This window comes from Mandrillus leucophaeus, unplaced genomic scaffold (assembly GCF_000951045.1).
Source record: "Mandrillus leucophaeus isolate KB7577 unplaced genomic scaffold, Mleu.le_1.0 Scaffold1092, whole genome shotgun sequence".
NCBI classification, from domain to species: Eukaryota; Metazoa; Chordata; class Mammalia; order Primates; family Cercopithecidae; genus Mandrillus; species Mandrillus leucophaeus.
In genome coordinates, this window is record NW_012099121.1 from 606,429 (window position 1) to 628,384 (window position 21,956).

At 39.4% G+C, this 21,956-nt stretch overlaps 1 protein-coding gene across 1 annotated transcript in view; it reads right to left on the minus strand.

Moving 5' to 3' along the window:
* Positions 1-18,111: 18,111 nt before the first annotated feature.
* GJB7 (gap junction protein, beta 7, 25kDa) overlaps positions 18,112-21,956 on the minus strand; it is a 7,843-nt gene continuing 3,998 nt past the window's right edge. The window contains exon 2 of the mRNA XM_011988986.1: positions 18,112-18,888. Within this exon, the coding sequence (XP_011844376.1) occupies positions 18,112-18,861 (750 nt within the window). The 5' untranslated portion in view covers positions 18,862-18,888. The remainder of the gene's footprint in view (positions 18,889-21,956) is intronic.

Sequence of the window (21,956 nt, forward strand, 5' to 3'; positions counted from 1 at the left end):
AGGTTGGTAATCTCAAAACTTAAGTAGACTCAGCACTACCTGGCAGTTTTTCTGTAGTTTTCTGCTAACTTGCTTCCACAAGCTTAAATGATATACAGCCCTCATTTTGTGATCATTTAACCACATTTTGCTGAGGAAAAAGAAAAATGACATGAACTTTTTCAACTTTTCACCACCAAATCAATAAACCTGCTTGTATTTGCACTCTTCTACTTAGCAAAAACCAGTTTCCTCTTCTGGATTCCACCCCCCGCCCCCCCCCCCTCACCCCCCATCTCCTTAAGAACTTTCTGTTGCTCTCTTGTTTGATCAGTATTTCTTTTACTTGGTCCTTTCCAACAGTTTATGAATAGACTCTAGTAACTACTATTCTTGAAAACATAGGCGAGAGACAGTTTATTTCATCCAGCTATAACCCTATTTGGTCCCAGTTACAGCCAGTGTGACTTGTCTGCTCATATATGCTCCATTTCCTCACTTCTCACTTAACTGCCACTTTCTGTGTTCCCACAACTCTCCTAAAATTTTTTCTTGTCAGGATCACCACTGTCTTCCATGCTGCTGTATGTATTGTTTGTTTTTCTGCCCCCACTCATTGCCTCAGGAGCATGCAGAAAGGTTGATGACTCCTTGAAATATTCTGTTGGTTTTCTCCTTACCTATTCTGGATGCTCCATTTCTGATTCCATCCCTAGCTCCACTTCGAGTACCTGACCTCTGGGTCACTATTTCTCTCTACACTCTCTTTGCATTATTCTGTGAAGTTCAGTATCATCAATGTATCTATCCTACCCGTATTTATACCTCTGAAGACCAGAGTTTTCATAATTCTCTGCTTGTATGTTCAACTGTCTACTTCATAGTTAAGTATATCATGTCCAAACCATTATGTCCTTCACCCTACTTTCAATCTGTTCCTCTCCCGATATTTCTTATCTTGATAAGGGAAGTCACTACCTGGTTTTCTGAAGCTAGGATTTTAGATGATGTCATCGTACTAATTCATGTTCTTTCTCTTTGTTTAGTCACAATTGTCATTTTTACCTTCTGATTTTTTTATTTTATTTTATTTTTTTATTTTTTTTTTTTTAGACAGAGTCTTGCTCTGTCACCAGTCTGGAGTGCAGTGGCATGATCTTGACCCACTGCAACCTCTGCCTCCCGAGTTCAAGTGATTCTTCTGCCTCAGCCTCCTGTATAGCTGGGACTACAGGTGCACACCACCACACCCAGCTAATTTTTGTATTTTTTAGTACAGATGGGGTTTCACCACTTTGGCCAGGATGGTCTTGATCTCCTGACCTCGTGATCCACCCGCCTTGGCCTCCCAAAATGCTGGGATTACAGACATGAGCCACCACACCCAGCCATCATTTCTACCTTCTAAGTAGGAAGGAACCTTTCTTGTTATCATAACTAATCCAAATCACCATCATACTTTGCCTAAATTGCTCTAACAGCCTCCCTACTGGCTTGCTTTCAGAATATTCCCCACCAAGCAGATAGATTGGTTTTTGGTTTTTTTGTTTTTTTGTTTTTTTTCAAGTAATTTCAAAGGGAGGAAAACTCGTGATTTTCCCACAGCACTTTGAATAAAATATGTTTATTTTTTACTAAGTTCTATAAAGGAATAAGGGTATTCTAAGGATATATAGGGTGAGAATATGATCCTATATACTCTGGTGAGGGACAGCAATAAAGACTTACCTATAAAAGTAATAATTAGCCAGGCACAGTGCCTCATGCCTGTAATCCCAGCACTTGGGGAGGCTGAGGTAGGCAGATCGCCCAAGGTCGGGAGTTCAAAACCAGCCTGACCAACGTGGTGAAACCCCGTATCTACTAAAAATGCAGAAATTAGCTGAATCTGTTGGCAGGCGCCTGTAATCCCAGCTACTCGGGAGGCTGAGGTAGGAGAATTGCTTGAACCCAGGAGACAGAGGTTGCAGTGAGCCGAGATCATGCCCCTGCACTCCAGCATGGGTGACACAGCAAGACTTCGTCTCAAATAAATAAAAATTAGGGGAGAGAAGGCAGTGAAAACTCGGGCTAAGGGAAAAACGTGTAAAAAGCTCTGATAAGAATAGCTTTTGGGGAAATGATAGAAAGTTGCTAAGTATAAATTTAAAGTGAAGGAAGATAAGCAAGGGCCAGATCACTTAGTGTCTTAGACCTAATTGTATTGGACTTTATCCTAAGTAATGAGTTCACATTTGGTTTTTAAGTGGAGGAATGAGATTTCTTATACTTGAAGTTTTAAAAGTTTACTCTGGAGGGGAAGCATTCCAATGGGGAATTGAAGAAGACTGGTTAGGAAGCCTGTCCAAGTCATCCAGGAAAGAAGATACCGACTTAAAGTAGATTGGTGTTGGCAGAGAGGGGGAAAAGTTGATGGACTTGAGAGATCTAAAATATTGGACAGGACCTGACCATTAAGGATTATGGGAAAGGAGGGAGAGGAAAGAAATGTGAGGTTTTTCGTTTAAATAAATGGTTGAAGACATACCATTTCTTCAGGTAGCTAAGATGAAGAGGAGCAGTTTTATGAATGGATGGTTGCTTAGGGAAAGAATATAGAAAATGGCTGAATTCAGAAGAACTCAGTACTTAGAAGTAGATTAATAGCAAAATAGGAGAATCATGGCAACAGTAGGATGGAAGTATTTAAAGGAGGCATGTTCAGCTCTGTTACATTCTGTCAGTGTAAGAATTTAAAGTATCCTTTGGATTTAGTGGTAAGAAAATAACCAGTGACTTTGCAATTACTTAGTTTTAGTGGAAGCCAGAAGAAGGTTGAGACTTACAGGAAGCAAGTTTAAACACCTATTTTTGGAAAGTTTGTGAAGGGGAAGGAAAGATGGACTGGTGGCTGAAAGATGTCGTGGAATTTAATCAAAGTTCTTAAAATGATGGACAAAATAGAATAGATTGAAGTGCCAATGGAAAGGATTTGGTAGAGGTTATGATGTGAGGAATAGCATATCTTTTAAAATTCATAAGTTTCTGTCTTTAGTATTTGTTACTGTTGATGCTGTTTACCAAGATAATAATAGAAGGAACTGGATTCGAAGAAAGGATAATGTTGAGTTTGAGATTCATGTAGGTCATCCATGCAGAGATATATAGTGATCAGTTTTGTTTTGCTTTAAGTTCAGAGGTACGTGTGCAGGTTTGTTACATAGGTAAACTTGTGTCGTGGGGGTTTGTTTCACAGATTATTTAATAATCACCCAAATATTAAACCTAGTACCCATTAGTTATTATTACTGATCTGTTCCTCATACCTTCCCCTTCAGTAGGCCACAGTATCTGTTGTTCCCCTCCCCGCCCCCCGTGTCCATGTGTTCTCATAATTTAGCTCCCACTTATAAGTGAGAACATGCAGTATTTGGTTTTTTGTTCCTGTATTAATTTGCTAAGGCTCATGGCCTCCATCTCCATCTGTGTTCCTGTAAAGGACATGATCTCATTCTTTTTGTGGCTGCATAATATTCCATGGTGTGTATGTACCACATATTCTTTATCCAGTCTGCCATTGGTGGGCATTTAAGTTGATTCCATGTCTTTGCTATTGTGAATAGTGCTGTAGTGAACATACACATGCACGTATCTTTGTCACAGAATGATTTATACTCCTTTGGGTATATACCCAGTAATGGGATTGCTGGGTTGAATGGCATTTCTGTTTTTAGGTCTTTGAGGAATGGCCCCACTGTCTTCCACAATGGTTGAACTAATTTACACTTCCATCAACAGTGTATAAGTGTTCCTTTTTCTCAGCAACCTTGCCATCACCTATTATTTTTGACTTTTTGTAGCCATTCTGACTGGTGTGAGATGGTATTGCATTGTGGTTCGGTTTTCATTTCTCTAATGGTCAGTGATACTGAACTTTTTTTCATAGGTTTGTTGGCTGCATGTATGTCTTTTGAAAACTGTTCATATCCTTTGCCCACTTTTTTTAGGAGTTTTTTTTTTTTTTTTTTTTCTTGTACATTTGCTTAAGTTCCTTATAGATGCTGGACATTAGACCTTTGTTAGATGCAAAGTTTTAAAGAATTTTCTCCCCTTTTGTAGGTTGTCTGTTTACCCTGTTGATAGTTTCCTTTGCAATGCAGAAGCTCTTTAATTAGATCCCATTTGTCCATTTTTGCTTTTGTTGCAATTGCTTTTGGAGTCTTTGTTACAAAATCTTTGCCCATACCTATGTCCTGAATGATATTGTGTAAGTTGCCCTCCCAGAGTTTTTATAGTTTGGGGTTTGACGTTTAAGTCTTTAATCCATCTTGAGTTAAGGAAGGGGTCCCATTTTAATCTTCTGCATGTGGCCATCCACTTATCCCAGCACCATTTATTGAATGGTGTCCTTCCCCCATTAGCTTGTTTTTGTCAGCTTTGTCAAAGATCACATAGTTTTGGTGTGTGCCCTTATTTCTGGGCTCTCTATTCTATTCCATTGGTCTGTGTGCCTGTTTTTGTGCCAGTACCATGCTGTTTTGATTACTGTAGCCCTATTGTCTAGTTTGAAGTTGGGTCGCATGATGCCTCCAACTTTATTCTTTTTGCTTAGGATTGCCATGGCTATTTGGGCTCTTTTTTGTTTCCATATGAATTTTAAAATAGTTTTTTCAAGTACTGTGAAGAAAGTCATTGGTAGTTTAATAGGGATTGCATTGAATCTATAAATTGCTTTGGGCAGTATGGCCATTTCAACGATGTTGATTCTTCTTATCCGTGAACATGGACTATTTTTCCATTTGTATCATCTCTGATTTCTTTCTTTTTTTTTTTCTTTTTTGAGGTGGAGTTTCCCTCTCGTTGCCCAGGCTGGAGTGCAATGGCGCAATCTCAGTTCACCACAACCTCCGCCTCCCGGGTTCAAAGGATTCTCCTGTCTCAGCCTCCCGAGTAGCTGGGATTACAGGCATGCACCACCATGCCCAGCTAATTTTGTATTTTTAGTAGAGACGGGGTTTCTCCATGTTGGTCAGGCTGGTCTCGAACTCCCAACCTCAGGTGATCTGCTTGCCTTGGCCTCCCAAAGTGCTGAGTTTACAGTTGTGAGCCACTGCGCCCAGCCCAATCATCTCTTTGGGCAATCATTTCTTTGGGCAGTGTTTTGTAGTTCTCTTTGTAGCGATCTTTCACCTCCCTGGTTAGCTGTATTTCTAGATATTGTATTATTTTTGTGGCAGTTGTGAATGGGATTGTGTCCTGATTTGGCTTTCGGCTTGTTGATGTATAGGAATGCTAGTGACTCTTCTACATTGATTTTGTATCCTGAGAGTATGTCAAAGTTGTTTATCAGCTTAAGGAGCTTTTGGGCCCGGACTGTGGAGTTTTCTAGATATCGGATCATGTCTGCAAACAGCAATAGTTTGACTTCCTCTCTTCCTGTTTGGATGCCCTTTCTTTCTTTCTCTTGCCTGATTGCTCTGGCGAGGACTTCTAATACTATACTATCTAACACTCTAATACAGGAGTGGTGAGAGAGGAGATCGTTGTCTTGTGCCAGTTTTCAAGTGGAATGCTTCCGGCCTTTGACCATTGAGTATGATGTTGGCTGTGGGTTTATCATAGATGGCTCTTATTATTTTGTGGTATGTTCCTTCAATGCCTAGTTTATTGAGAGTTTTTTTAACATGAAAGTGGTGTTAAATTTTATTGAATGCATTTTCTGCATCTGTTGAGATAATCATGTGGTTTTTGCCTTTAGTTCTGTTTATGTGATCAATCACATTTTTGGTTTTCAAATGTTGAAGCAACCTTGCATCCCAGGGCTAAAGCCTAATTAGTGATCAGTACTTTATGTGAGACTATGAAACTACAGTTCTGGATTTTAAATTTCTTGAGGGCAAGTGGCCTGCCTTATCTCCAAAGCATTTAGCTCAGGATCTGGGGTATAGTTAGCGTTTATTACATTTTACTGGAACTGAAGGAAGAAGCAAAATCAGTCTTTAAATCTAATGTACAAGTCTGAGAGTTAGCCATTTTTAACCTTAGTTTGAGGAAAAAGACAGCATGCCCAGAAAGGACATGGGAAAATACAGCCAAGGCGAAAGTCTTGAGGAACACCAACAGTTAGTATGCAGAAGAAACCAGCAAAGATGACTTGGGAAGGAAGAGTCAGGTGAGAACTAGGAAGGGGGTGAGTGTACAGAGCATTATGGAAGCCAGAGGAGGGAGAATGGTAAAGTGTCAATGGTCATGCCGAATGCCATTGAGAGATCAATTAAGAGTAAGATAAAGACTCTACCAGAATTAACTGTTGGTGGTCATTGATCTTTAGAGAAGTTTTAAATAATGCCAAATACTGTTTATTTTCTGGTTTAATTGAATAAGCTAACTAAGGAAGTAAAAGCAGGTAGTTGTTACTTAGGTAGGTAGGTAAGTCGTGGATGGAACCTGGTCCCAAAAACACAGGTTGGGAGTATTAGCATTACAAAGTAGGAAGGATACCTCTTAGACTAAGTCTGTTAAGTAGAAATGTTGAGCTTTTTGTCAGGAAGGAAAGAAACAACATTGCTGCTCAACAGCAAGCCTTAGGAAAGTAGAAAATGAAGGTTTGAATGGTGAAAATTTGAAACAAAAGATAGGAGGAAGAGCTGAGTAGGGGATATGAAAGGATTACTGATCAGCTAATATATGCTGTTTCTCACATTCAAGGCCCAGCTGATTTAGGAAAGCATAATATTTTAGTAGCACCCTCTGCATGATTACATGGTATATCTGATAGTGTTCCTCAGTTGGATGGAAGAGGGAGGTGGTTGTGTAGTCCTGGTAGAAGTAACATGTTGATGAATTGAGTCTGGATAGGGGAGGAAACAGCCAAGAGGACACATGAAAAGGGAGTGGTCAAGGAACTGGAGGTCTTAATGGTGACAAAGAGGGGATAGTGGGAATAAGGCTAAAAATTAGGTATGAAAGACTGGGACATTGAAATTTATGATTTTAGGAGTAATACAGCTCACAGTGTCTGGAAATGGCCATACAAATAGATTCCTGAATTCGATGTAGATTAACTTTGGTCCATTTTATTGGATGGACTGTACGCAGAAGATGCCCTTAGTAGAAACCAGTGTAAGAAGTACTGAAGTCCTAAATTTGCTTCAGCAGGGCTAGGCCTGATGGATCATCCCTGTAATTCCAATGACTTAGGACGCTGAGGTGGGAGAATTGCTTGAGCCCAGGGGTTCAGGCCTGCAGTGGATTGTGATCACACCACTGCACTCCAGGGTAGGTGGCAGAATGAGACCCTGTCTCAAAAAATAAAAATAAAAATAAAATAATTGATTAAGAGCATACCTATAGGCTGTGTGGTACAGGTAAGGAGTTTGGGAAAGCAGCTTCATGAGAGTATCATCTTGGTAGATCCAGGTTCAGTTAAGATGAAATTGCAGTATATAAGTCTGTGAAGCAGTAAAGAACAAGAGTTCTAGAGAGGATAGAGGGAACCCTAGGGAGCATAATGAACAATGTTGGCAGGCATATTTCGAGGAAGTCAGAGAAGAAGAATTGGAATAGTAGGAATGGGAGGATAGGTAACAAAAACTGTGGGTATTTGTGGCCAAAAGAAAAGATAAACTTTACAATTATTCAAGTCCAGGGAATCTGGCCTGCCTAGACCCTGTGCATTGGATCTGCTAGTGATAGTTAACATTTGTTGACTGCTACTATTTGCTAGGCACTGCACTGAGAACTTTTCTTTTATTTCTGCTTATTCTTATACCAACTCTTAAGAGTTAAGTGCTGTTATCCTATTTTAAGATGAGGAAATTGAGTAATATGAGGAAAGGCTACAGGTCTTACCTAAGGGTTATACAGATAGTATGTGGCAGAGCTGAGAGTTGAAACCAGGCAAACAGTCCAGAGCTTAGCCAAATGAGATAATAGGTTGCTCAGTGTTTTTAGCTGTGAGGTTCCATAAAAATTATCCTAGTATCAGAAAAGAATTATCTCTAGGTGATTAGGAAGCAGTGTCAGGAGCTGATTAATAAGTGATTTTTATTTTTTTAAGACCCACAGTTTTATATATGTATATATAGAGAGAGATTATTTGAAAACTTCAAAACTATCCTTAATAACAAGTATTTACTAATATGTATGTGTGCATGTATATATATGTATACCTATTCACCTTCGCTTATGGTTTAGTTAACATTGGTTCCAAAGATAAAAAAGAATAAACTTCTGGAGCCATGAAGGAGGTGGCTGTGTTGATGAAGGTAGGGAGCATAAAACAAAGGGGCTGCACTACTGAAGATCTGCACTGCAGTGTGTACTCTTAAACCAGAGAAGCCAAGAGAGAAATGGAAATGAGAAGCAAGTATGCAGGAGTTTAATGGATTCTGACTAGAGTAGAATTCTCTAGTCAGTTTGTATTTGGAGGGTTATAATTGAAACTTGTAGTCAGAGGTTTTGTTTGCTACCAGGTTGTTTTTTTCCCCAATATAGCTATGAACATGGCAAAAGAATGTTCACTGTGCAAGCTGCACTTACACTGTCTTTAGTGCTACCACCCATAGGTCTCCTGGATCCCCCTGTTCCTCTGGGTAAGTTGGAGAAAAGAAGTGGACACAAGGATGATAATGGCCCTCATGTCCCAAGGTCCCTCTGTAGCAGTGAGGTGTTCAAGAAGCCACTGGGCTTTTAAAGACACAAGTGTGTTTCAAACTATTCAGGAGCAGATCACACCAGGCAGTTCTTCACTGGAAACAGATGTCTGTGAGTCATCCTCACAAGAGGAATGCCCCCTTCTTGCCAAGTCAGATTTGCTGCTTTTATATGGAGGCTTTAAGATGTTTTCTTTTTTATTTTGTTTAGAGAAAGAGTCTCGCTCTGTCGCCCAGGCTGGAGTGCAGTGGCGCAATCTTGGCTCACTGCAAGCTCTGCCTCCCAGGTTCATGCCATTCTCCTGCCTCAGCCTCCCGAGCAGCTGGGACTACAGGCAGCCGCCATCATGCCCGGCTGATTTTTTTGTGTGTTTTTAGTAGAGATGGGGTTTCACAGTGTTAGCCAGGATGGTCTCGATCTCCTGACCTCGTGATCCTCCCGCCTCGGCCTCCCAAAGTGTTGGGTGGCGTGAGCCACCGCACCCAGCCAGCTTTAGGATGTTAACCAACACCTTAACACTTAAGATTTGGATGGGAGAAGGATATACAGAGAATCTTTTATGTTTTTTCAGTACACTTTTACATTATCCAAATGCTTAAGTCATTCTTGGCAATCCTTGTTTGCTACTTCCAACCCTGTTAAAACTGATCAGCTCATTAGATTTACTTATTTGAAGATTTTAAAACCTCAGCTGCAGCATTACAAAATTTTCTCTCAAGCGTGTATACTCTCAAAAGAGAATTTCTGATCAAGTATGGCAGGTGGGTGTTCATTTATGCAGTTTAAAATTTGATCGTCACAACCACCCCTGCCCCATAAGAAGAGGAAAATTAGCAACCCCATTTTATAAAGACAGTGACATGGCAAAATTTAAAGACTTTTAACAGCAAACCTATAAAATAGGTCTCTGGCCCCTAGTTCAAAATGTTTTCTCCATTGTCCTGGTTGATGACTGTATTGCCATTTATTTCAAGGCAGGAGAATAAAGCTTGAGATTGTCAGAAATATATAGGGAAGGTTCTTAGGCTTTCATTGTAAATACAGGAAGTAGTGCAATACAGTTCTCATTTCAGTAAGTATGGCAAAATTAGAAGTTATGTCATGTCATACATTGATGTCTTCAGTTTAAAAAGTCTACCACTATAAAATGAGAAACTGAAGTAATTCTAGTTTCTTTCCACAAAATCTTGTTCCCATAGCAGCTCCCAGCCAAGGCAGACGAGACTGGTATGAAAGGCAACATCTGCTCTGCCAGAAGTGAAAAGACTAGAAACCTAGAATGCTCTGTGTGATAATGATGTGCCCTTAGCAGCACAAAATAGAGGCTGGTTGGTTCTGTGTAATCCTTGAGCTTTAGGTGTGTGTTGTTCGGCCTGCCTCTCTCTAAGCTGATACCCCTGACAATGAGAGAAAAACTGAATTTTGATTTTAAAACTATAACCTGGAACCCGGCATTCCTGTGGCCTAGCTACATTGTTTTTTTCTTCTTCTTCTTTTTATTTTTACTGACCAAGCTATAACCTCTAGGTAGGCAGCTTTCCTCAGAAATGCAACATTGAAGCAAAGGGCAGACATGCTCTCTCAGAGTTTTCAAGTCTCATACACAGAATTGGGCCCTGGATTACAAAGTGCTGAGCTCAAAGATCCTGGAAGAGAAGCTTGGGAAGCCCAAGGCTGAGGACTGGCTCTATCTAGATAGGACAATAGGTAATATTTAATAAATCATTATGTGTCAGCAACTGTTCTGAGCTCTTTGTATGGCAATTCATTTCTCATAACTAAGAAAGGGATTAGCTACCACTGGAGGTAACTCAGTCTTATTTGTATTATCGCCATCTGACTACTCCAAGAGACCAGTGTTTTCTTGCTGAGTCAGATTAACAATCCTAGATACTGCTTGAAGGAAAATGTGTATAGTAGTCAATAGCATGTGTGTGTATATACACACTATATACACACACCTTCAACAAAGCAAACATTGTGGTAGATTTTACAATCCTGTCAGGTTAGTGAGAAAGACCATATCACCATTTGGCAAAATTTACATTCAAATCCTGTTATTACCTTGCTTTCTCTTCTTTATCAGAGGCCATGTTCGTATTGGCTTCGTCAAAAAAGTTAGATACACTCCTTTTCAGCAAACATGTATGCATAATCAATAAATATTCAGATGTTCTTTGAGCATTTTTCTCAGAATATTTTTTAATTAGGTGATTTGCTTCACTTGTAGCTGGAGTTGGTCTGGAGTGAAATTGGAAGTGCAGTAGCTTACATGGCTGCATATGAAGTAGGTTTAAAAGTGGAGGTGTGTGATGAGCCTATAAAGCTCATCAGTTTCATAGGCTAACTTAGTTACTGAATTGCACAGGATTAAGAGGCCACAAGATGGCAAACTGACACTGGGAAGGAGTATGTACAGTTAAGGTCTGAAAATTGAACCAGAAATTACCGTCCCATTATTTTTTATTTATACTTTACAGGGGACACGGGCTAATATGTGGTAGTCATTTATATTTTTGGGTACTTATAAGTTAAACAATTATAGTTTTTTTTAATTGGGAGATGACTATGACACATTAGCTATTGGTCCATTTTAGGATGAATAGATCAGCCTTCATAATGAAAACAGGCTAAATCCATCATGCTTTGATTATACATATTTAGTTATCTAATAAGGTTTAAAGAAAAGTAACACAGTTGGTCATTATGTGGATATGCCAGTATTCCAAAGATCTTTGAAAAAATGTTTTACAGGAAACTTCTGGAAGACTGAATTTGGAGCTTTTAAAAAACTGAATTCTTGCTCAGTGGCTTCAGGTAACTGGGCAAGTCACTGTATCACTCTAGGTTGTAGTCTGATTTGTAAGTATTTTTAAGATTTCTTCCAATTCCAGAATATTGTGATTTTTTTTACTTCATACAACACAGTTATGCTGAAAAATTCAGAAATGTGTTCATTGTTTTTGAGCAATTACTGTGGGTTAACCCCTGAAGGTAAAATGATGAAGGACATAGTTCTTCCCTGCATTCAAAATGCTCACCATGTAGAGGGAGATACAAATATATAAGCAAATAACATAGAGATAAGTGATATGATAAAGCCACGTATTGTTAATTACAATACCTAACATTTTAAAATAATCTCTACATGCCATGCTTGGCATGAGTCATATAATCTGTACAGTGGCCCTGTGAGATATGTATTTTACTTATCCTCATTTTACATCACATTTTGCTCTCTGATGAAATATTTGATCCAAGCCTTACAATTTCTCAAGGTGAAGAAAAGAATTAAATTACACAAAATATTAAGTACCTCACAGTTACTAACTATAAAGCCATGATTTTAAAGATGAATCCTATTATAACCAGTTCTTTGGGACTACCTAAATTGTCTATTGTAATGAGCTGTCCTGTCATTACACGTGAAATTTGTTTTTTAAAGATGATTCTGTTCATCAGAGATCTTTCTGTGGACTCAGGTTTATATAGTGATACCGCCAATACAAAGTCTTATTTTGCCATTGCCCAATATTTAGTTGCTAGAACCATAGGATCTTAAAGAGTTTAAAAGAAATTTGGAGATCATCTAGCTATACCTTCTATATAATCCAGAAATAATATTGAACACCTTGTTCAATGTTAGGGAATCTCACCACTTTATTTGGCAACCATTTTATTGAGGCAGTTCAAATTAATACAACTTTCCAATATTAGTTAAAAATCTTTTTCTCTTATTTTCAGCCATTGGTCCTGGTTCTACAACTTTGAAACACAAAATAAGCTATTTGTCTTTGAAGCATTGGGAAAATAATTCACTATAGTCTGGACACAAACCTTTGTTAATACAGGTATAAATGAACTTTTAAAAAAAAGTCTCATACTATACTTTGCTCATGTTAAAGTGGTGGACAGCTAAAATTCCAAGGTATTTAAGTTGTGAACTAATATCATCTCGGTCTCATATTAAAATCTTAAATCTTGGTGCAGAATGATTGCTTGTTCCATTTCACCTGACTTAAATTCTGCACAAAATTCTCCCCTGCTGAGGTTTTATAAATGTTTCAGTTTTAAATGTTTCAATTCAATTTTTTAAATGTTTCAAATACTAGGCATTTCTTTTGTCTTCAGTTGATACAGGCATGCCTTCTGTGTCTTCATCCTAGTCACTAATGTGAATGTACTCTGGAACTGTTTGGAGCAGTAAGTAAAAGAAATTAACGAGTTAGTGACTTACATCGGGTAGGAGTTAAGTTGTCTCTCACATAATAACAAGCAGACAGTAGGAGAATAGGCAGTTCGAGGCTGATAAGGCAATTTCATAATGGCATCAGTGGCCCAGAAGCCTGCCTGTCTTCTTCAGAAGGTCTCACATCCATCCTCAGAGTCACCTCATGGCAGAAAGATGTTCCCGGCAACATTAAGCTATGATGTTTCAGGCAGGAAGGGGTGGGCGTGGGGAAAAAGATGCGTGCAAACTAGGTCAGCACACTTTTTACGCAACTTTCCCCAAAGCACCCTGTTGCTTTGACAAGAAGATAGTCACACAGCTATCTCTACATGCAGAGGAGACTTTAAAATATACCTTTTTAGCTGGGCACATTGACATCCCCAACAAAATCAGGGTTAAGTGGAGAGGGAAGAGGAACACAACGTTTTTTTCCAAGAAACTTTTGAGTTCCTAAGCACAAAGGAACCTAACCTATGGGGATATAGGGGTATAAAGAGATGAATAAGACAAAGTCGATCGTAGTCACAGTCATTAATTTTAAATATCAAATTAATGTAATTAGGAGCAATCTCTAAGAGGATTGGTTTATCAGGTTTCACAGAAAGTCAGATCTCAAGTTACTGCACTTTTCTTTGAGATAAACATGAATGAAAACTCTTGGCTAACCTAGTGATTAATACCTCTTTTAATCACAGGAGATTACTTATCATCTATTTCGTTAACATTTTTATACCAACAATATGGTAGTTGTATTGCTTAATATTTGTCTGCTCTGGCCCCAATCCACAGCACAGAGTTTAATGGTGATCTTTTCCAAAAGAAGAGGAATCAAGTCCACTTTTTCAGTGTCCTGTAATTGATTCATCCCCAATTCTACACAACAACCATTCTCTCTCTTTACTTTGACAGGAGGCATTACTATCTGAAGGTTTTTTGAGATAAAGTATTAACAGAAATTACATATTTCTTCTGAACAACATTTTCCTTTTTTTTTTTTTTCTTGCTCTGTCGCCCAGGCTGGAGTGCAGTGGCACAATCTTCGCTCACTGCAAGCTCCGCCTCCTGGGTTCACGCCATTCTCCTGCCTCAGCCTCCTGAGTAGCTGGGACTACAAGCGCCCGCCGCCACGCCCTGCTAATTTTTTGTATTTTTAGTAGAGACAGGGTTTTAATGTGTTAGCCAGGATGGTCTCAATCGCCTGACCTCGTGATCTGCCCGCCTCAGCCCCCCAGAGTGCTGGAATTACAAGCGTGAGCCACTGCGTCCAGCCCATTTTTCCTTTTTAATAGAAAAAAAATTAAAAATTCTTTGTAGCCGGGGAAGGATTTGATACTTCACCTTTAAATAGATGGGAATATTGACCTATGTCAGTAAAATCCAGAACTCATTTTACTTTGCTTTCAAACAATATTTGGGAACATTATAGAATTTTTAAAAGATATCTCAGAAAGTTGTTAGTTAGACTGTCTAACACTGGGGAAACAAGATGGGTCTGTGGAAAATTCTCAGAGCTCCTCACAGTCACCAATATCTTTTACAGCCAAAGGAAGATTTGCTTTGTGAAAAGAAGCCCGATTTATATTAGAGAAAGTGCTTCTGGCAGGTATTTCTAGACCTAGAACACCTTCCTTGGGCTTTTGTCATAAAAATTGAATTGAATTCTGACATGTTTTGCCTCTACGTGCTCCACCACTGCTTCTTTCTTTCCTCATTAGTTTTTGTTTTGTTTAATATAGGGTCTTGTCCAGGCATGGTGGCTCAGGCCTGTAATCCCAGTACTTTGGGAGGCTGAGGCAGGTGGATCAGGAGTTCGAGACCAGCCTGGCCAACATGGCAAACCCCGTCTCTACTAAAAATAAAAAAGTTAGCCAGGTATGTTGGTGGGTGCCTATAATCCTAGCTATGCAGGAGGCTAAGGCAGGAGAATCACTTGAACCTGGGAGACGGAGGTTGCAGTGAACCAAGATCATACCACTGCACTCCACTCTGGGGGAGAAAGCAAGACTTCATCTCAAAAAAAAAAACAAAAAACAAAAACAAAATAAACAAAAAACGGGGTCTTGCTCTGTCACCCAGGCTGGATGCAGTAAGTGGCACGATCATAGCCCACCTCAAGTTTGAATTCCGAAGCTCAAGGGATCCTCCTGCCTTGGCCTCCCAAAGTGCTGGAAATACAGGCATGAGCCACTGCACTTGCCCTCTAATTAGTCTTTTAAAGAGCTATGAAGTGCTCCTCACTTTTGTGCTCTGTGCAGTGTTAAATATACAAACAAACTAGAAATAAATGGCATCAGTATTTAAGAAAAGCATTACATATATGTGATGAGATATGAGCTAGAATAAGGAGAGGCAGGGTACTATAGGCTTTTAAATTATTAAAATTTTGTATTATACAGGAAATAAATTTATGAAGAATGTGGCTTTATTGGGACTCTCAGTTACAAGACACAGAAATCCAACTTGAACCAGCTTAAGGAAAAAGGAATTTATCTTTCATGTGACTAACCACAGAAAGGTTAGGAGTAGAGCCAGGCTCAGGGACAATGGTATTGAGGAGTTCAAACATCCTCAAGTCTTTGCCTTTTTCCCCCTCCTCTCTCATCTTCACAGTCTTGTTTTTAGATTGGCTTCATTCCACTGGGAAGACTGGAACTACAACCACTTAGAGCTCTGGGCATTCTTTTGTACAAGTGCTTGAAAACATTTCCTGCCAGCTCTAATGAGAACTCCTGTGGCCAGGAACAAGGTCTGTAACTAGAAAGAGTATGGGACAAGTGTGGAGCAGTCAGAATAATCACTGCAACCTGGGAGTGGCTTAAATGAAATTAGGGAGACCTCTGTTTAGTGATCTGGGAAGACCTATAGTTGATTGCTCAGTCTGCCTGTACTAGTTGCATGTCCCTGAAGAAAAGTGACTGCTTTTTCCTCATCTCCAAGGTTACTGTCTGCTCTATGGGCACCAGAAGGTTTCAGGGTGAAACAGTCGAGGTGGGCCAATGAGACCAAGACACAGGTGTAAGATACTCCATCCTCCATGACCCTTAACAGAAGTGGACATTTTCTTGAGCAGGAATTATGCATTAAATCTTGGGAGGTACATAGCACAGTGTCTTGCTCCCAGATGCTCAATAAATATTAATTTACCAACAAGAGAAACAATAAATATGATACAAATTAACTGCCAATTTCAATCAAATACTTTGGGTCCTCACTGACCCCAAGAAAGTCGTCAGAATGTTCTCATAGGAAACTTACTTGTAAATTAAGGTACTACCAGCAAGACTCAAGGAACAAAAATCACTCACCTGCCTATTTAAACATCTACGCTGCCATTACCCTTGCTCACATTACCTTTCAGTTTCTTTTCTATACAAAGTGGAAATGCAAAGAATATATGGCCAAGCAGTTGGACTTTTTTGCTTAGGCAGAACTTGCCATAACTGGTATGAAGAGACTGAGCTCCCCCAAAACATTTTTGGCATCAAACTCATCCTCAGACTGACAAAATCCCTTGTTTCCATTCCAGTTCTGCATTCTGAAACCCTGTTTTCTAGATTCTGTGCCACGATCAGGGTCTCAAAAACCTTAAATTTCTTTTAACCACCTATTATTGTCACACATACACACACAAAATTCATAATTACCTGCATTCGTGCAGGGTAGATGTTTTCATGTTCAATGATAAAGTACATGGTTGTAAGCTCAAGTCCAGCAGTGATCTGTCTTATAAATTGAAAAAAGGGGTAAACCACAAATTTCACCTTTCTTTCCATTGTCTAGAACACAGTCTTTAAGATAGAGATAATGACCACTGCTGCTGACATAGTCTGTAGACCACGTAATCACCCAAATAACCCTCATTGCATATGACTTGTAATGAGATTATATTCTGAAGAGGGCAAGGCATGGAAGACATAATTGGTCTTTAGTTAAAATTACATTTTTATGCCCTGATTTTCTGTTAAATTCCCAAGGGAGAAGAAGAATTTCTGAGCTATCTTTACCAAGCAGTGTTGCAAATCCTGTTCTAAAGTTGTCAGAACATGTTTTATTTCACAGAGTAATCATACCCACTACAGTCTAGCAAAGATACCAATGACCGCCAAAGAGCATTGTGAAATACCTTTATTTTTATTCTGAAGAAGTGTATATATGTTAGAGTATTAAATCCAAAGAGAATGTATCTGTGAATTTCTAGAAAAATAAAGAAAAGTAAAGAAAGTTCTAGTCTTCAAAACAGGTGATAAACTTTTTAAACATTTTTGCACCACTGTAACAACATAGTACACATTTTACTGTTTGTCCTAGAGGGAGATATACTACTAAATTATAGGCAAACTGGGACATACATACTATATAGTACATAGGGAATTCCTGATTACGAAAGATTCAACAATATGAATATTTACAAAGTATTTCAATGTTCTTTTGGTTAAATAGAAATCTTAAGTAATTGTCAAGTGGGCACATTCTTTTTCTGTGGCCTCCATTTCCTATCAATGTGTTGCCTTCTGGGGGACCTGCCTTTCTGACTCTAGAGTGACCCTTTTGAACATCTGCTGGTTCAGGCTTAAGTGGGATACCTCCCAGTAATATTTGTACTTAATTTGGAGACCACTGAAATGATAGCTTTCCTCCCTCTCCTCTAGTCCTCTTACATCCAAGGATCCCTGAATCGGAAAAAGGCCTGGAGATCTTCCTGTTGAATGTTCCTCTGTGTGTCTCCATCTGGCTAATGTCCTATCCCACAGTTTTTCCCTACAGAGATTGAGTAGGACAGGGAGTGGGGCCTTGGCTGCCACTTTGGAAAGATTGCCAGTTCCTTCATTTCAGCTCGAAGGCCATCACATTTGTCTAAAGTGTCACTTTTTATGTTTTCCAGTTCATTGTGCACAAATTGTAATGAGATAGTTAGAAAAAACAGAAAACTGACACAGGGTTTCTTTTTTTGTTTTTTCTTGAAAAATCTAAGCTCTGAAAAGAATCCTGTTAGATTTCTTCAGACTAATTTGCAATTACCTATTCTAAAACAACTAATGTTATCCACATACTGGAGAACCCTACAACAAAACAATGAGACCTCTGTCTAGTGCTCATAACTGAAAGCATATTGACAATGTAAAAAAAAATCCTCCCAAATGATACTAAGGCTGACATGCTTTGTCTTCCAACTCAGCTTAGGCCTTGCTGAGGAGGGATGCAGGTTTTCTTTGTGTAACCCTCTTGTGTGTCACCAAGTAGCTTTGCTTCAGGTGGTGGGAGTATGTTTATGGCCAAGTGTGAATGATGATTCTGGAGTAGGGCCCCTCTCCTACCACATTCAACATGTCTGAGGCTGTGGCACTCACACACTGAGGAATTGGGGGTTTTTTTGAATATTTTTGGAGACAGCACTTAATAAAGCACTTGAGAACCAGAAAACTCAGTTCAATGAAATTCAACACAATACACAAGCATGAGGTGATGACCAAGAAGAGGATGAAGATCGTCTTCTCAGTGGGTCTAGAGATGAAGCAGTCCACAGTGTTGGGACAAGGCTTCAAATCACACTTTATAAGATAGGGAACACTAAAGCCATCATATAGCTTATAAAGTAGAACAAGGAAGCCAATTTCAAAACCGGTTTTAACAATGAGGCTGATAAGAGAAGTGTACCATAGACCACCATCCATTGTACCTAGGCTGACATAGAGTTTCTTTCTGTGCCTTTTCTCTCTACTCTCACGATAGGCTACATGTAAAACCACCAGAAGCGAAGGTGTGGAGACCATGATCAGTTGTAAGGCCCAAAGTCTGACTTGGAAAATGGGGAAGAAGTCATCAAAACAAACATTTTCACAACCGGGCTGTCTACTGTTGCACTCAAACTCTTTCTGCTCATCTTTCCACACATGCTCTGTTGCCACCATGTAGACCAGCAAACGGAAGACAAACACGACAGCCAGCCAAATCCGTCCAATCCCAGTGGAGTATTTATTTACTCCACTCAGGAGATCTCTGAGGAACATCCAACTCATGACTTAGGCTCAAAAGAAGGCAAGACTCTGCAAAATAAAACAATTTCATCAGGATTCATTTACTTCTATTCTACAGATCATTTCTACTGTTTGAGGGATTATGTAAGATAAATTACAATTTCTGCATTACAACAACTCTGGTGGTTTAGGGCTCTCCAAGAATCCCGAAGGATATGCTTACATATAAGGAGATGATACAACTGGTCCATGGACATAATTAATCCCATGTCCACTTTAATTTGAGATTTGGTTGGTCATCTACCCCACTGCCCACTACCCCATTTGCAAACAATTCTGTGGTTGGCAAAATCTAGTTTATTGCTTCCCTCTAAAGATGGATGGGTCATGTTACTCATGTGAAGATAATTAGATATGAATATCAAGGTGATCCTGGTATCTTGAGATGTCCTTCACATGCCAGATTGTTGACGCTGCAGTCTCTACTCACTTTCTCTAATTCGTTAATGCCCCTCCCAATCCTTGAGGTTTATTACCTGCTCCTACTTCCTCTTGTTTCGCATATCCCATATCAGCAGCTCAGCTTGCCACCAATTTGATAATGAAAAGTAAAGCTCTCCAATACAAACTTCCTCTCCCTCACCCTCCAGACTGACATATTCACACCCAATTTACCTTCTTTACCCAGTTTGGAGGGAGAGTCTCCCTCTTCTTGCCCCAAAATAATCATTCACACTCTATATCCCATTCTTGATCTGTCAGTTTTCCCTGTTTTGTATTCTGTGGTCTTCAATCTCCCTTGTCTCCTTCCTCTCAGCCTACAAATATGCTTAAGTGTCCATTTTTAGTGGGGGAGAGGGAGAATCTTCATAGCTTATCTTGCTGACAGTCTTTCTTCCTTTATCCCTCATTTCTACTTCCTCAACTGTTATTTACTCCTCAACTCATTGAGTCTAGGTTTTCTGTTCATCATTGTACTTAACATTTATGCTAAAGTTAGCACCGTCATGCAACTGCCAAATCTTGTGGACACTGGAATTTTATGTAATTTTCCTGTGACATTTGACACTGTTGCCTGCACTTGTGTTCCTGAAACTTCTTCAGACTTGAGTTCTACACCACTCTACCCTCTCTTCTTGTTTCACTCCTTCTGATTCTTTCATCTTCGTTTTTGTTGTCCAGCTCTTAAGAATTCTGTCCTTTACTCTTTTCTTACTCTTCATGCTCTCCCTAGAAAATTTCACTCATCCCCATGGATTCGACTTCTGCTTTCACCTTCCTGACTCTCCCTAAACCTACATAGTTCACTGCCTCGTGGTGATCATCTAAATGTCCCACAAGAATTCTGAACTTGATACATCTACAACTGAATTTGTTCTTTTCCTTGCCCTTCTATTTCATTCTTATTGAATGGCATCACCAACATCAAAGCACCCATCAGAAATCTCATATTCATCCTAGACTCCTCTCTCATAACCCTTTTTTAATTGTCCACAAAGTTCTTCAGATTCCTCCTAAATGCATCTCAAATCCATCTCCAGGTCACTGCTGAAATCTCATCACTCCTACAACTCTGTCACTAGGTTCTATTTCCAGTCTCATCATCTCCTCCCCTCACCTTCTAGTACATCCTCGATGCTATTTAATTCTCTTAAACTTCTTTGCATCTCTTGCTCTTTTCCCAATAAAAGCTAATAAGGATCTGAAGAGCCGCCTTTTTCATTTCAGTGACATTTTCTTTCTGGCACTGACTGCTTCCATCTTATCATTGAACTCCGTGGGATGGGCCTGATTCATTGTTTGTTGGGTCCATGATATGCTCAGAACTCTGTTCTGTGCTTTTGAATTGATCTCTCAAAACCACTCCGAAAGGTGGTTTTTTGTTTTGTTTTGTTTTTTGTCTTTGTTTGCCTTATGATGGTGGTGGTTTTGTTCTTGCAAATGAAAAGGCAGACTCAGAAATGAAGCCACTTTCTCGAGGTCACAAAGTAAGATGCAGAGCAGGGCTCAAGTCTAATTTCCATTATCTGACAGCAAGGTTTCTCAGCATTCGCACCATACACATTTTGGGTTGATTAATTATTTGTTTCAGCAGCTGTCCTATGCATTGTAGGAAGTTTAGCAGCATCTCTGGCCGCTAGCCGCTAGAAACCAGCTCCCCTACCATCTGTGACAACCAAAAATGTCTCCATATATCTCCAAATGTTCCCGGGAGAGAGGAGACAAAATCTTCCCAGTCGAGAGCCACTTTTTAAACTTTCTACCATAACTAGTAGATATGGGCTAGAGCTCCAGGCCTGCCACTAATTTACTTTATAATTTCTCAGGTGAAAGCTTTGCCTTTTCAGCTCGTGTTTCCTATTACAATAATTAATACTACTTGTTTTCTGCATAGACTCAGCCAAAAGAGAATCATGGAAATGGTGATGTGAGGGGAAACAGGGAGTTAAGAAAACTGAGATGTTCCAACAGCATGCATGTTGGGAGCATAATACATGTTCTCTTACAGAGGAAGCAATATAGAGCAAGCCCACATTCCAGAGCCCTGAGAAGGCACATGAAGGCTAAGAGGTATTTTCAGGGAAAACAAAGCTACATGTACACAATGCCCTATTCAGCAGGGAATAAATACTTCAATGTCCTTGTTTTCAGGACACAAACAAAATTGTATTAAATAAAAAGGATTCTTAAGCCTACCGGAAAGGTTATGTCTTTATGAATTATTAAAACAAAGCCCCAAAGATTAAAAAGGAAAAAAATATTATGTTTCCCCATGACATGTATCACTGGGCGTTTGTCCATATTACTCAAGAGGATATTTATGTAATCTTACTGAACATTTGAAAGTACCTTGTTGGGCATTTTAGAGGTAGGAGGAAGGTAAGATACTGTGTTGCTAAAAGAAAGGCAACAAAAAAAAGTGACTGATCTTTGAATAGAATCAGAGGATGATGGCATCAAATGTCGTAATTATGACTTATCTGATAAATGTCCATCCTATTTAGAAAAAATTTTTTTCAAATGGAGTCTCGCTCTGTTGCCCAGGCTACAGTGCAGTGGTGCAATCTCAGCTCACTGCAACCTCCGCCTCCTGGGTTCAAGCGATTCTCCTGCCTCAGCCTCCCGAGTAGCTGGGA